Below are 16538 nucleotides of genomic sequence, written 5' to 3'. Positions count from 1 at the left end.
TAGATGACTGTCTTTATAAAATATAATGTAATAGTCAGGTAAACCCAGCTGGTCATTCTGGCGTCATGGTGACGTTCTGATGTAAACAAAGACTTTAACACAACGGGCGATATATCAAGGTCAGCAATAATGATCAAGGTCATGACCATAACATCATACGATAAGTTGATAATTTAATTATTATGGATTATTGATTATTAAATCAAACTTCAAATGTCACCTAGAGCGAAATATGGACATTAATCATTGATCTCGATCTTTAACTTTTCCTAAACCAAACAGAGTTCATTCTGAAAGAATAATACAGAAATATACACATATGAAAAAATATATATATGAAAAATATCCCAAAAAAGTCAGAAAAAAGTCAGAAAAAAGTCCAACAAATGTCTGAAAAAAAGTAAATAAAATGTGTGAAAAATGTAAAATACAAAAAAGTCAGTAAAATGTCCTAAAAAGCAAAAACAATGTCCGAAAAAAAAAGAATATCCAAAAAATGACAAAAAAGTCAGTAAAATTTCAGAAAAAAATCAAAAAAAATATCCGAAAAAAGTTAAAAGTAAAAGAATTAAAAAAAGTCCAACAAATGTGTGAAAAAAGATTAAAAAAAAAATGTGAAAAATATAAAATAAAAAAAGTCAGTAAAATGTCCGAAAAAAGCAAAAACAAATGTCCGAAAAAAAGTAAAAAGAATATCCAAAAAATGACCAAAAAGCAGTAAAATATCAGAAAAAAAGCAAAAAAATAAAATGTCAGAGAAATGTCCGAAAAAATCTCTGAAAAATATATATATAATATATATTAGAATAAATATAATTTATGTTTTTGTTCTAATGTATTTTAGGAATCCTTCTGTAACACCTTGGTCAGGGACAACAGATGGAAAATAGACTTTTGGCTAATTCTGGCATTTCTTTATACCATGTGTATTTATTAATATGAACCATCCCTTCTTAACTAAACTAAACTAAACTAAACTAAACTAAACTAAACTAAACTAGACTAAACTAAACTAGACTAAACTTAACTAAACTAAACTAAACTAAACTAAACTAAACTAAACTAGACTAGCCTCTGATCATCAAACAGCTCCTGATGTGTAGACGGTGAAACTCAAAGTCACTTTGGATAAAAGCTTCTAATATGATGTATAAACACACACACACACACACACACACACACACACAGATGCGTGTTCTCTATAATATTATAATATTATAATATTCATGTTCTGTGTCAGCTTGTTGTTGTTACTTCCTGTCGATCAGAGATGAGTTTGATAGACGACGTGTTACATGAACACAGTGATGTAACAGTTGATGTTTTCAGGTTCTCAGATCTACTGTTTATCTCCTGAGAACTCTGATATCATTACAACTCCGACACGCTCTCACTGGTCAGCAGATAAACTCACGCAGTTCACTTATTATTTATTATTGTTTTGACTTCCTGTAGTCTGTGACACGCCACGAACACGCCACAAACATGCCACAAACACGCCACAAACACGCCACAAACACGCCACAAACACGGCACTAACACGCCACAAACACGCCACAAACACGCCACAAACACGGCACTAACACGCCACAAACACGGCACAAACACGGCACTAACACGGCACTAACACGCCACGAACACGTCACAAACACGGCACTAACACGCCACAAACACGTCACAAACACGCCACAAACACGGCACTAACACGCCACAAACACGCCACAAACACGCCACAAACACGCCACAAACACGGCACTAACACGCCACAAACACGGCACAAACACGGCACTAACACGGCACTAACACGCCACGAACACGTCACAAACACGGCACTAACACGCCACAAACACGTCACAAACACGGCACTAACACGCCACAAACACGGCACTAACACGCCACAAACACGGCACTAACACGCCACAAACACGCCACAAACACGGCACTAACACGCCACAAACACGCCACAAACACGCCACAAACACGGCACTAACACGGCACTAACACGCCACGAACACGTCACAAACACGCCACGAACACGCCACGAACACGTCACAAACACGGCACTAACACGCCACTAACACGGCACTAACACGCCACAAACACGTCACAAACACACCACCAACACGTCACATTAATATCAAACTATAAAAATCTAAACAAGGAGCTGGTCATGAAGGAGGTTAAATAACTCTCCAAACTTACGCTAAATTCTGGCGAGGAAAAACTGTCATGTCCATTTTCAAAGGGGTCCCTTGACCTCTGACCTCCAGATCAGTGAATGTAAATGGGTTCTGTGGGTACCCACGAGTCTCCCCTTTACAGACATGCCCACTTTATGATCATCACATGCAGTTTGGGGCAAGTCATAGTCAAGTCAGCACACTGACACACTGACAGCTGTTGTTGCCTGTTGGGCTGCAGTTTGACATGTTATGATTGGAGCATATTGTTTTATGCTAAATGCAGTACCTGTGAGGGTTTCTGGATCAATATCTGTCATTGATTTGTGTTGTTGATTGATTTAAAATAATAAATATATACATACATTTGCATAAAGCAGCATATTTGTTCACTCTCATGTTGATAAGAGGATTAAATACTGGACTAATCTCCCTTTAAGTTTCATTTAGAACAGATGAAAGTCGTGTGATTAATTTGCGGTGATTGAATATTTGAATCGATTGACAGCCCTAATTATTTTATATCCACTACTGACGCTGCTAAATCTGAAGACTTGTTTGGCGTTCACTTCCTGCAGAAGTACCTCCACTTCAGAACTACCGAGTTCGGTTCTCCATCATCTTTAGACTTTCATTCGGGGCGTTCTTGACTTCATTCAATCAACTTTTCTTTTCAGTCTCTGGTCCTGCAGTCTCATGTCCTCTTAATGTGGAGTGTCAGGTTGTTTACCTGCTGGTGAGGATCAACTGGCACACCTTTAACTGATATTAGTATTCATTGTTATGAGAACACAGGTGCTAAAAATTCAGCGGTTTAAGAACAAGTCATCAAAGAACGTTTATCTCCAAGAAGTGAAAGTCGATTGTTCGTTCCGTTGCAACATCAGCGTCCAGCAGCAGAGCTACGCCTCCGCCATTTTGGACTGAAAGCGACGACCAGACGCCAGTAAAACATCCGCCTACAAAGAGACGTACAAAAGTAAAACTACATTATTTCTGTTCTAGGGTCATATTTAATGTCTCTACTGAAACGGTCTGTGTTGAACAATACAAATATTATTAATTGAATAAGCAGTCCAGAATGGCGGCAGCAGCTGTTGTCACAAAAAAAAACAGAGTTTCGTCTCTTTACTTCTATACTCTCTGATGTCATGAATCTCAGGACCGTTCTCAAGAACACATTTAAGGAGAAATTTAAGAAGATATCGGTGAATCACGCCCAATTTCAGTTTTGGTCTTTTACGGGATTTGTTGACAGAAAAAGTAACAGGAAGTGTTTCTCCGTTATGTCGCCACAGTGAGAGAGCAGAGAGGCGTCTGACAGAGATCTTCTGGACCTGCAGCAGCAGCAGGATGTGTTTACAGATCACAGAAACATCAGTGAAATAAACGGTAAACTGTCGACACCGTCGGTGTTCCTCTGCTTCTAAGATCTGAGAAACGTGGCGTTGTGATACGACTCTCGACCTTTGACCCACTTCGCTTCATTACGCAGAGATTAACTCGGTGTCGGTGTTAAGAGCTGCTGTTTGGATCTGATGTAATCAGTTAGAGTGAATCACAATAACACAGATGTTACAGATGTTACAGATGTGTGAATGTTGGCACAGTTTGAGATTCAGGGTTCGCTCACGAGGTTTGACCTCTCAGCTTTAGAGGAAGTGTTTTAGTCTGTTGTTTACTGTGACTGTGTGGTAGTAAACCTTTAACCTCTTTTACCAGACCCGGTACCGGTACCGGTACCAGTGCCGGTACCGGAGCTGTGTGTTAAAACATTGCCTTTAAAAACTACATAAAATGCTGTGGTGGTCTTTTTTCTGAATAATTTCTAAAAAACAAGGCCTTAACGCGACTAAAACAACACTCAGAGTGGACTGTTGTTTTACTACTAAAACTGCTTTTGGTCATTTTTAGCACATTTTTCTTTGTTTTTTAATCTTTTTTTCTGACATTTCTTTGGACATTTTTATGGGCATTTTTTTTGCCTTCTTTTGGTCATTTTTAGCACAGTTAGTTTTTGGACTTTTTTATTTATTTTTTTGGACATTTTTCATATATTTTCTTTCATGTATGTATATTTATATATTGTTCTTTCAGTTTGCTTAACAACGACTTTGTTATTTGTTGTTATCTACTTTATCATATTTCATTATTATAATAAAACTACTCCATTTGGAGTCAAAATTATACATTTTTTATAGATTTTCTACTGTGCACAATGGTAGAATGTGATGATGCACAATGGTACTGTACTGCAGCACACACAGCACTCATACTGTAGAAGCACTAAATCTGTGTGTGTGTGTGTGTGTGTGTGTGTGTGTGTTTGTGTGTGTGTGTGTGTGTGCGTGTGTGTGTGTGTGTGTGTGTGTGTGTGTGTGTGTGCAGAGTCCAATCTAACAGTATTGCATTAATCCAGCGACTGTGGTGTTAGAAGACAGTAATTTAGAGCGACCCCCGTCAGCCAGTCTGTGGATTATCGTCTCAGAGACGCTCCGCATCGTCTCACATCTCTAAAGTCTAAAGAATGAGAAGAGCTGCGTCAGCGCTTGAATTCATTATTTTCTCTTAGAAGCACAAATTAATTTCACATTTTATGAGAACAATGACATCACTGACTATTAATCCTCTTCTGCTCCTGATGATTTTATCAGCATTTGAACAGTTTTGTCTGTAGATTGAGACTATAATTACATATATATACTGTATACACTGTATATAGAGTAAAGATACATGTATTACTTTAACAGTTAAGGTAGGAAACCGTTGGAGAAGTGAATGTAAAAGCCGGTGTAATCAGGGTTACACGTGCTGCAGTCTGGAGAAACTAAAGAGAGCTTTGTGTTTTTTGTTTTTGAATTGAAATACTTGATTGAATGAAATCAAATGAAGGAATCGGGGACTGTAGTTATCAGGGTGGGAAAGCAATGCAATGATCTAATTCTAGAGGGTTTAATCTACTGTTGACTCTATTAGGACTTGTCAACAACAACTGCAGAACATCTGGCATTTCTATCTATATCTTCAATATAGTTAACAGATTGAGATTCTTTCAGTCCGTCCAATAGAAATCCAACATTTACATCCGTCAGTCTTTCATTAGATCAAGTTCCTGCAGCAACGTTTTATTGCTATCAAAAGCAACACTTGATGAACGGGAGCACCGACGGTAGACAGAGAATCAAACACAGAAGAAGAAGTTGATTTCCATTCAACTCTTTCTTTGGATCAGCACATTGAACATATCACCCAGATGGCCTTCTTTCACCTAAACAACATGGCTAATATCAGGTGTTCTTTATCCATGGCTGATGCAGAGATCCTAATCCACTCCTTTGTATCATCCAGACTGGATTATTGTAATGTTTTGCTCTCAGGCCCGGCCCGTTCAGTACCAGAAGTCTTCAAATGGTTCAGCTGTGAGTACTAACAGCAGCCGTGTTGGTTGTTAACGTTCATGATGATAGCGTTGGTGGAGTGTCTTTGAAGGGACGCCTGAAGAGACGGACTGTCCGTGTTGATGAGTTGAGACTTTGAGTGTGTTCCAATCCACGTACTTCCAGAAGTACACTTCAATGTGGTGCACTTTGTGCACTCTGTACTCACTTGAGTAGTGCATAAATTTCAGCGGGGTAGGGTCGTCTCAAATCGAATACTCTGCGGCGCACTGACCGGAAATGACGATCGCAACATTTGACCGCGGCTCGCTACCCGCCAAAATATCTTCTGAAAAAAAATTAAAGCAGAGTGGAAATTACGTTTCCAACGTCGTCGCCTACGACGTGTCCTCCTGTTGGCTGAAAATGCACCGGTATGTTTACGTATTGTATTGTTTTATTCTGTTATCTACGTATGTTTGAATAGTGGTCGTGGCTCCGCCCCTTCCGCTACGTAGCCAAGATGGCAACAGTTGAGTGCAGAAAGTGTCCAGCGTTCCACACTCAACGATCTGACCGTACGATATCCGGGTACTTTGAGTGCACTGCATTTTGCCGTACTTCCCAGTGTGAACGCACTTATGCACTCAAAGTAGTAAGTGTAAGTACAGAAGTACGCGGATTGGGTCACACTCTTTCTCTCTACATTGAGGGACTTTTGGAGCTCATGCTGCTACTTTCACTGGAGAGGAGTTGTCAACACTGAGCTGGGTTTATAGGTTGGATACTTTTAAAATCACGTGTCCCCTTGCTAGTTTCTCAACATCGCCAACCCTAGCTTTACATGGGAGAGAACGACAGCCAATAGACAACCAAGCTGACTGAAGAAGGAAGGACGACCACCGCTGTCGTCATGGCGGCCGCGGCCAGCGCATGAACTAATGCTAAACGTGAAGCATAAAGTAGTAGTAAAGAGTCTAGAAGCAAAGAGACAAAACTCCAACCATTTTGGACTGAAAACAATTATTATATTTATAATATTTTATTGTTCCAACACAGGCCGTTTCGGTAGAAGATGACAATAGAATTGAAATAATTTAGTTTTGCTTTTGTACGGCTCTTTGTAGGCAGACGTTTTACTGGCGTCCGGTAGTCGCTTTCAGTCCAAAATGGCGGAAGCGTAGCTCTGCTGCTGGCCGCTGATGTTGACATGGAACGAACTATTGACTTTCACTCTTTAGCGATATACGTTCTTTGTGGTGAGATGGAGATCAGAAATGGAGGATAACTCTTGGTCTGTGTTTCTTCTTTCCAGGTGTGGCTTTTCTCTTGATTGGGAATCAATAAAGAGAGCAGCCACACCTGGAGAGAAGAAACAGACCAGGGGGGGGGAGCATGTAACAATCCCGGACGAGCCCCCAAATATGTTCGACCTCATCAACGAGCTTTTCTCTGGGTCGTAACATCGATTGTGTCTGACAGCCTGTGTCCCTCCGGTGCAGAGCTAGTGTGTTTATTTAACGTGTCTCTGTGACTTCATCCATCCATCCTTCCTCAGTCTCCACTACAAAGTCAAAACTAACATCTCTAATTCTTTCATGTTTGTTCACACTAAAGTCACGTTTGATCATCAGAGATTTAGTGAGGTTAACGTTTGTTTTCTGTGATTCTTTGTGGAGAAGCTCAGTTTTACAGATCTGTGGATTAAATCACTTAATGCCGGGTCCACACTACACGAGAATCAAGATGATTCTGGTCCTGATTCCTCCCTTTGTTCTCACTAAAGTCACGTTTCATCTCAGGGATTTAGTGAGATTTGTTTTAGTGGGACTTTAGTGTTGTTGATGAATGAATGAGTTAGTGTGCTGTTGCTGTTTCTCTCATCACACTACAGGAACTAAACTGTTCAATTGAACACAACACGTCGTTATGTGTGGGCTCTCTCACATTTTACACATATGGTAACATCTGAAACATTTGTTAGTGTGGACCAGCCTTAAGGTTAAGCATTGACCTTGAATGGTTAAGGTTAGGATTAGCGTAGCTTAGCATTAAGACTCAAAGCAGAGGGAAAGAAATGTATAAAACATAAAATCACAACAGGTCGTTTTTATACTTTGGTTTCTGTACGGACTAAAGAAAGTGTTAATTAGACTGAAGACTGAACTGGAATAAGATCTAATGTGAGGAGGGGGTGAAGCCTAGGTGAGAGGAATAAGCTGATTGGCTGGGAGGACTAACGAGGTTCATTCAGAGCAGGTGTGTAGAAGGTAACGGAGGGAGAGACAGTTCAGGAACATGTTGAACTGTGCCAGAGTTACGTTCTCTCAAAGTTCTTCTGTTGCTCTTCTTCTCTTTTCAGTCAGATCACAGCCTCGTGTTGAGTTTTGAGCATGTGTGTCTCTTAATATAAACTAACATTGTCAGAGATTGGTAAAAGCTATCCATCAAAATAATGAAGGGAAATTGACGTTTTAAATGCAGTTTGAATGATAAAACCAGCTGAGCCACTGTGGAGATATTAATGTCTAAAGTCAAGAAGACGGTCTGATGGTGTAATGTAGGGATGTTAATAATTAAGCATTTTAACCGATTAACGCTATCGGTTAAAACGGTTAAAAGAAATGTTAATAATTAGCTCAAAAGCTGAGCGGCTCAGAGGAGCGGCTCGTCTCTTTAAGGAAAGGTCCACCTAGAGCTGGAGAACATACATACGCTCCTGTAGAAGCTCCAGTAACAGTAGAGTTAAAGCCAGCAGCTGATGGTCAGTGCTGTCCATCAGGTCGGAGGATTAGTGAGGGTTAATGGAGCCGGACTGCTAACTTTACTCTTTACAACCTCACATCTCTACTGTAACATTAATAATCATTTTAAGGTCAATAAAGTATTTCGTATTCTGAAGTTATCATCCTGTATTTTCTGTTGGATACAGTGAGTTCACTGTAATGTAGAATAATACTCTTACACTGCTTATTATACCTCTAAATACATATTAATGACAACATATGAACATTATATACTGTACGTCCTTTTGTGCATCTTAGTTACTTTGTGAGCTTTTGTGGACAAATATGCTGCTTTATGTAAATGTATGTATATATTTATTATTGTAAATCAATTACCAACACAAAACAATGACATGGTTTGTCCGGAAACCCTCACAGGTACTGCATTTAGCATAAGGATTTAGCATGTCCGAAAAAATTAACAAATTAAAAAAAAAAAAAAAGTCTGACAAATGTCTGAAAAAAAGTTTAAAAAATGGCAAAAAAAAGTCAGAAAACAAATGTCTGAAAATATCTGCAAAAAGGGTTTTTAAAAAGTCTGAAAAATATCCGAAAAATCAGCTCCAATCATAACATGTCAAACTGCAGCCCAACAGGCAACAACAGCTGTCAGTGTGTCAGTGTGCTGACTTGACTATGACTTGCCCCAAACTGCATGTGATGATCATAAAGTGGGCATGTCTGTAAAGGGGAGACTCGTGGGTACCCATAGAACCCATTTACATTCACTGATCTGGAGGTCAGAGGTCAAGGGACCCCTTTGAAAATGGACATGACAGTTTTTCATCTCCAACATTTAGCGTTAGTTTGGAGCGTTATTTAACTCCTTCATGACCAGCTAGTATGACATGGTTGGTACTGATGGATTCATCAGGTTTTATAGTTTCAGATGATACCAGGATCTTCACTAAAGCTTAAAACTGAGCCGCTACAACCTAAACATCATAGGTTGCATTAAAGAAATTTCGGAGTTAAAACAAATTTGTGTTAGCGTGTTATTATCACGTTAACTTTGACAGCCCTATTAACGCAATCAATCTTTCTGAGATTGTTAACTATGGACAACCATGCTATTAATCGCGATTAAATATTCTTATTTATATTTATATTATATTCAATTTACTTTATTGCAGGAGCGCCAGACTTAACTTAAATTTACATTTGCTTACATATGATGTTGTTCATACTTAAACCATTCCTACAATGTTTATATATTTTATTGTGAAAAAGTAAAAATTATGATAAATTAGAAAAAATTTAAGAAATAAAGAAATAATAAGATAATGAAAAGATTAATGATAAAAAAGAAAAAAGTGGGCAGGTTTCCGTCCAAATGTTGCACAAATATAAACCAAAGTTCCAGAAATTTGGCAAAAAGAAAATGTGAATTCTTGTCGTTTCCGTCCACGATGTTCGATGATCATCCTGATTTATCCACAAAGTTCTGATTCCATCACACTTTTATCAAACTTTACCACCTCAGTCAAATATTAAATCTGTTTTACAATATTTAGATTTTATTTCGGAGGGCGTTATTATTTATAACCTTGCAAATGACACACGAAAATCCATCTCGTCAGGTTCCAAGTAATGTGTTTGGTCTGCAAGCCAGATTACGGGCCAATCAGTGAGGAGCTACAGGCCGCTAGGGGCGGGACTTAGGTGTAAGTGTGACGACACGGAGCGGCGATTGTTCGTTTTAAAGAACAATGACGTCTCCTGAAGGGTTAGCGTAGCTGCGATAGCATCACTTCTATCTGTGGAGAGGAGGACACGACTGAAAGCTTTCACTCTTCTCCTGACTGGCTTCAGCAAGAGTTTGATTGACAGATGGTTCATCCAATCACCTGCCCTTTTCTAAATAGTTTCCAATGACAGCGTCTCAGATGTGTTCTGAGGAACAAACCATCTGGAGGGTCAGGTTATTATTATTATTTTTTAAATACATATAAAACCTTTTCTTTCCTCTCCTGTTAATCGTGTGTGTCTGTGTTATAATCACCTTCTCAGGTATAAATAAAGTGAATTGATCTGAGTCACCTGTAATCTCAGTGACTCTGATTCCCTTATTTAAAGCTGCTATAATTAATTGAAGCAACTGATCAGTTACATCAGATAGTTGTGATTATCCTCCTCCGCAGGGGGGTGGAGGTGACTGAAGCAGGCGTGGGCGTGGCTTAATGATACGCAGCATGCAGCAGCATCCTGTGACTCTGTGACTCTCTGAGCCCAGAGAGTGTTGAGATTAGCCTCCATACGTCAGCCACAGGGAAGACCTCAGAGTTAATCTTAAACTGACACGACAGGAGATCCCCAGATATCCCTGTTTCCTCTGGAGCTGAGAGGAGACCTGACGGGCTTAGCGGTGACGGAGGGAGGCCAGAGGCGTGGTTGTTGAGCTGCGTGTGCACGGTGTGAGGATTGGCTTTTTAAAGGTTACCTTGGTGGTGAATGTAGGTCTGATGAGATATTTCCCATTAAGTGTAGCTGAGGCGGTGCAGGCTGCAGCCGAGCAGCTCTGACATGATTAATGGTTTCATCAGGAGCAGAGTGTCAGCGGCTGCACGGCTGAATCCTGCACCGCCGCCGCCACTACAACAATAGCTCTGCACCGGAGGGACACAGGCTGTCAGACACACCTGGTGTTACGACCCCGAGAAAAGCTCGTTGACCAGGTCGAACATAATTTGGGGGCTCGTCCGGGATTGTTATATGCCCCCTTCTCTCCAGGTGTGGCTGTTCTCTTGATTGATTCCCAATCAAGAGAACAGCCACACCTGGAGAGAAGAAACACAGACCAAGAGTTAGGTTTCTGAGCAGTTTACACACACAAGTGCTCGCCATCCAATCGCCGAAAAATGGAATTCTTGCAGGAATCTAACAAAATGTCAAAAGTTTTTGATCCCAAATCACAGCATGTCTTCTTCTCTGGTGTTCCTCAAGGTCTTGGTGTCTTAATGTGGTATTTTGGAGGATTATTGATCATTTTTATCAATTCTCCAGTGGTAAAAAAATGGTTAAATTTAGCAGCAAATCTGTGGAACAAATGGTATCAACCCAACAACTGCTGCAACAACTTCTGAGACATAACAGAGCATGAAGATGATCATCAGATACTTCTAGATTAATGACTAAAACAACTTGACCCTCAGTGCTGAGCTGCATCTCAGATTAATCTTCAGGTTCCAGCTTTCAGATGATGTTCACCACTTCTATGTGACATCTACTGTTGCCCTGCTATCTCCCCTAAAGACCCACTCGACCCCCTAAAGACCTCCTGGACCCCCCTAAAGAAGACTAGAACAGGTGTATTGTGGGTCTCAGAGGGTTACCGGTGTGTCTGCTGGTGGAGATGAAGCTCTTTCCTCCTGTATTATTTACTAGCTGTTTGCATTAAAGGCGTTTTTACTCACAGCTTCCAAATTTAAGGGGACAAGCGTGGGCGTCCATGGGGAAGTCCTCCAGCTGCATGGGACACTCCGCTGAGATCGTCAGTCTTAGAGGAGAGAGAGCAAAATTACACATCATCATCATCATCATCAACTCTTATTATAAATAATTAGTTTCATTTGTGTTTAATTAACCAATCAGAGCCCTCGTCTGTCTTCGTTAGTGTCAGTGAGCCACCAGAGGGCGCCGTGATGAGGATGCAGCTGTTTGTGTGCAGCACTAAAGCTCTCTGAAAGGTTCGTGAGAGGAATCAGAGGAGGATGATCTGGTGGAGTTCTGCTGCCACCTCCTGTAGAGCTGCGATAAAGCACCAATAACCACAGAGAGCTCCTGTAGTCTCTACTGTCTGAACTCTACACAACCTGATCTGATGCTGCCCTCTGCTGGACTCACTGATCATCACCAGTCTGAATACACACTGAAGACATGTAATAGTCTACACATGATATCCTAATACAAGGTAATACCAGGAGCTGATTTCTACTTTTACTCTGCAACACTTCAGAGGGAAATATTCTACTGTTTCCTCCAACGTTCACAGCCTTAGTTAACAGACACTATCATTAACTAAAAGTCCATCATACAGTCTTATAATATATGATGTATTGCTGCAGATTCAACAGCCCGTAACAACCAGCAGCCGTCAGTCATTACAAACTGTAGCTGTGCAGCCAGATAGCGTTCAAACCCACAAAACTTTATTACTAATCCTAGTTGGGATCAGTTTTTGAGTTGATACCATTTGTTCCACAGATTTGGTGCTACATTTAACCATTTTTAACCACTGGAGAATTGATAAAAATGATCAATAATCCCTCCAAAATACCACATTAAGACACCAAGACCTTGAGAACACCATAGAAGAAGACATGCTTCATATGTATCTTTCAGGACCCTCATTCATTCAGAAGGCGGCTGGTGTTACCGCAGTTTTGAACTCCACTACTTTCCAAATGTTTGACTTTGTAATCTCAGAGAATATCCAAGTTTTTTTCCTCATAAATTTATGATTTTATAATGTCACTGATTTGTGAGTTTTTCTTGTAAATGTGTGACTGTAATCTCAGAGGATATCCAAGTTTTGTTTGTTGTAAATTTATGTCTTTATAATCTCGAAAAAAATATTTTTTTCATATAAATTTATGACTTTAATCTCAGAAATTGTGAAATATTCTGGAATATTACACCTATTTTTTTGTACCTACCATGTCCCTGATACGAAGTCAGACTTACATAAGTGACCTTTAAGTAACAAAACATGAAAACATGATGTACTTTAGACTCTATAGCAGCTCAGACACAACATTTAAATACTCTCTACCGTACAGTAGATGAAGAGGAGGAGGAGAGTTCATGGAGTCAGAGTGAAGGTTTGTGTGATGTTGTTGTTGGTGGAGTATCACGGCATGAGGAAGAAGAGGAGGAGGAGGAGGAGGAGGAGGAGTACGAGGAGGACGAGGAGAGGAGGAGGATGAGGAGGAGGAGGAGAGGAGGAGGAAGAGGAGAGGAGGAGTAGGAGGAGTAGGAGGAGGAGGAGGAGGATGAGGAGGAGGAGAGGAGGAGGAGGAGGAGAAGGAAGAGGATGAGGAGGAGGAGGAGGAGGAGGAGAGGAGGAGGAGGAGGAGAAGGAAGAGGAGGAGGAAGAGGAGGAGGAGGAGAAGGAAGAGGAGGAGGAGGATGAAGAGGAGGAGGAGGAGGAGGAAGAGGAGGAGGAGGAGGATGAGGAGGAGGAGAGGAGGAGGAGGAGGAGGAGGAAGAGGAGGAGGAGGAGGAGCAGGAAGAGGAGGAGGAGGAGGAGGAAGAGGAGGAGGAGGAAGAGGAGGAGGAGGAGGAGGAGGAAGAGGAGGAGAGGAGGATGAGGAGGAGGAGGATGAGGAGGAGGAGGAGCAGGAAGAGGAGGAGGAGGAGGAGGAGGAGGAGGACCTCCAGTATCAGTATGAGGACAACATGATGACGCATCGCTGCACCACTGAGACACATGTAGTACGAGTGTGTGGGCTGTTGGTGCAGCCGAGGTCTCACAAAACATCACATTACCTCAGTAACAGGACTACAGTAATACAGTACTACAGTACTGTATTACTGTAGTACTGTACTACAGTACTACTATAGTACTGTACTACTGTACTGCTGTAGTACTGTAGTACAGTACTACAGTACTATAGTACTACAGGCTGATGGGTGTTTAGTCACCTCTAACTGATCACACAACATGTTTAGACCTCGTTCCTGATTCAGTGTTTTAGTTGTGGGACTGATTGAAGTATTAAATGTTGTTCGTGCTGAGGTTACCTCATGGTGTAGATACAGAACATCTCTACATGTAGACCTCGTTCCTGATTCAGTGTTTTAGTTGGAGGATAAATGTTGACCCTGCTGAGGTTACCTCATGGTGTAGATACAGGTTCTACATGTAGACCTCCTTTATGATTCAGTGTTTTAGTTGGAGCGGAGCTGTTGACCCTGCTGAGGTTACCTCATGGTGTAGATACAGGTTCTACATGTAGACCTCCTTTATGATTCAGTGTTTTAGTTGGAGCGGAGCTGTTGACCCTGCTGAGGTTACCTCATGGTGTAGAGCAGCGTCCCGTCGTCTTTCAGCCTCAGCAGCTTGTTGGGCGTGGTCATGTTGTGTGCGATGGATTTCTTCCCGTTGAGGAAGAAGGTGTCGGGAGTCCAGATGTTACTGGCCAGCAGGTTATTCAGAGGAAGCATCTCCATCGGACCTTTGAAGCAGAGCCGCTCATCTTTCCAGCTCTGACGGAAGAACACGTCGATAGTGTATTCCTACGGAGAAAAGAACAGGTTAACATTAAAACACTCGTTAACTGATTAGCCCAATTATGACAGCGTATTAGGGCCGTTATAGATAGAAAACACATCAATTATGGAGCCGCGGGAGGGGAGGGGGGATAATCTATGGACAAAACTCAGAATTTACAAGATAAAACTTGGATATTCTCTGAGATTAAACTCATAAATTTATGAGAAAAAAACTGAATATTCTTTTTTTTTTGTTGTTTGTTTTTTACAAGGACCCACATCGCTTTACTTTTTAAGGTTGATCAACCTCATCTCACCAGAGACGCCACCGCTTGTCGTGTGTGATTCCTGCAGTGGATGACCTCATCAAATTATACTTTGCAATTGAATTTATCAATCAGGAACTTTTAGCCCAGAATCACCAGATTATCATCAGCATCCAAACTTTGAAGAAACATTACCGTTTCCAGAGAAAAACAACGTACACATTTGAGTTTTTCACGTAAATCTGTGATATGTTTTTCTCATATATTAACCACTTTAATATCTGAGAATATCCACGTTTTTTTCTTGTAAATTTATGACGTTATAATCTCGTAAAATTTGTGAGGTATTTTTTTCTTGTAAATTTGTGATTTTAATCTCAGAAATTCAGAAATATTATGGAATATTATACCCCGGCTCCATAATTTATATTTGTTTGTCCTATTATGGCCCCGATACGGCGTCATACTCAGTGGCAGATTAAGGTGGTCAGGGGTAGGGATGTCACGGTACCAGAAATCTAGTAGTCGATACCAATACCAGTGAATTTACACGATTCTCGATACCAAATTCAATACCAAGGTAAAAAAAACTAAAAAAACAATAAATCCTATGTAATTCAACACTGCTTTATTAAAACATTTGAAAATTACAAAAAACAGAGGCGTGTAGCCTTTAAGTAATAAATAAAGAGAAACGTCTATTAATATTGCAAAACAGAACAGTGGCATGTAGCCTTCAAGTATTTAAAACAAACTATATTGTCTGGATGTCTGTCTTTGAGGTGCTTTGCTAAATTGGTAGTATTTCCTCCTTTGGAAAGAAAAGTACGACGGCACCGTTACTGCACCGCATACTGGTTTTTGTGAATCTATTACTCCATGTAAATCCGCCTCGAACGCAAAGTACTTCCATACCCGACTCTTGCTATTTGTTTTCTCAACGAGTTGAGGCGGAGGTAGCGCTTTCTACCTTCGGTTCCGAAGAAAACGAGTACTGTCACATTTTTTTAATTTTGTTGGTACCGAAGTATCGGTTCTCGTGACATCAGTCAGGGGCCCCTAGGCCACTCTTTATACGGCCCCCCCCACCCTTACTCATCATGCTTTAACGTTACCAGAGAAACGTCATTTAGTGCCATGTATAAACGAATACTAGGAATATTACACGGCCTTAACATATCCAGTTCATTTAGGGATTTTCTTCAGTCGATCTTGATGTTCTTTCAGCCGTTGTACTTTTCGTTTTTGTGCTCAGTGATCATATTTTCTTTCTGATATTTTGTCACTATTCTGTCCAGTGTTGTATTATTTGAAAACCACATTGACCTTTTGACCCTGGTCCCATCATGGGGCCAGGGTCAAAAGGTGATTGGGTAGATGTGGCCCACATTTATCAGCTGCTTCATTTTTTTATGTTTTTTATGGGCCAATAGGGGTAGAGTTTTGTTTTTTTCTCTGAAGCAAATTTAAATAATTAAAGTAATCAGGCCAGTCTGGGGCCCCTAGGCTGGGGCCCCTAGGCTGGGGCCCCTAGGCTGGGGCCCCTAGGCTGCAGTCTAGACCAGCCTGTCCATTAATCTACCCCAGGTCGTACTTAAGTGACTTTTAAATAACAGAAAACAACACACAGATTTGAGTTTTTTCTTGTATATTTACCACTTTAGAAGAAGAAAGGCACTTTATTGATCCCTGACACAAACAGGACCTGTATGCATT

General features: G+C 40.7%; 2 protein-coding genes and 1 long non-coding RNA gene across 5 annotated transcripts in view; 2 read left to right on the top strand and 1 right to left on the bottom strand.

Annotated features, from left to right (window-relative positions):
• The window catches only part of gabrb3 (gamma-aminobutyric acid type A receptor subunit beta3), a 54405-nt gene that overhangs the window by 3538 nt on the left and 34329 nt on the right, over window positions 1-16538 (top strand). The gene's annotated exons all lie outside the window — the stretch shown is intronic.
• The window catches only part of gabra5 (gamma-aminobutyric acid type A receptor subunit alpha5), a 37346-nt gene that overhangs the window by 11094 nt on the left and 9714 nt on the right, over window positions 1-16538 (bottom strand). For all 3 annotated transcript variants that reach the window (XM_037771069.1, XM_037771070.1, XM_037771068.1), the window contains 2 exons: window positions 14360-14580; window positions 11757-11839 (listed from right to left, as the gene is read on the bottom strand). In XM_037771069.1, the coding sequence (XP_037626997.1) occupies window positions 11757-11839; window positions 14360-14580 (304 nt within the window). The remainder of the gene's footprint in view (window positions 1-11756; window positions 11840-14359; window positions 14581-16538) is intronic.
• On the top strand, window positions 6180-8462 carry LOC119488999. Its single transcript, XR_005207064.1, has 2 exons — window positions 6180-7209; window positions 7372-8462. It is a non-coding gene; the product is annotated as an uncharacterized LOC119488999 (long non-coding RNA).

Source organism: Sebastes umbrosus, chromosome 5 (assembly GCF_015220745.1).
Source record: "Sebastes umbrosus isolate fSebUmb1 chromosome 5, fSebUmb1.pri, whole genome shotgun sequence".
In the NCBI taxonomy this organism is placed as follows: domain Eukaryota; kingdom Metazoa; phylum Chordata; class Actinopteri; order Perciformes; family Sebastidae; genus Sebastes; species Sebastes umbrosus.
This window is presented reverse-complemented; position numbering and strand designations above follow the sequence as displayed.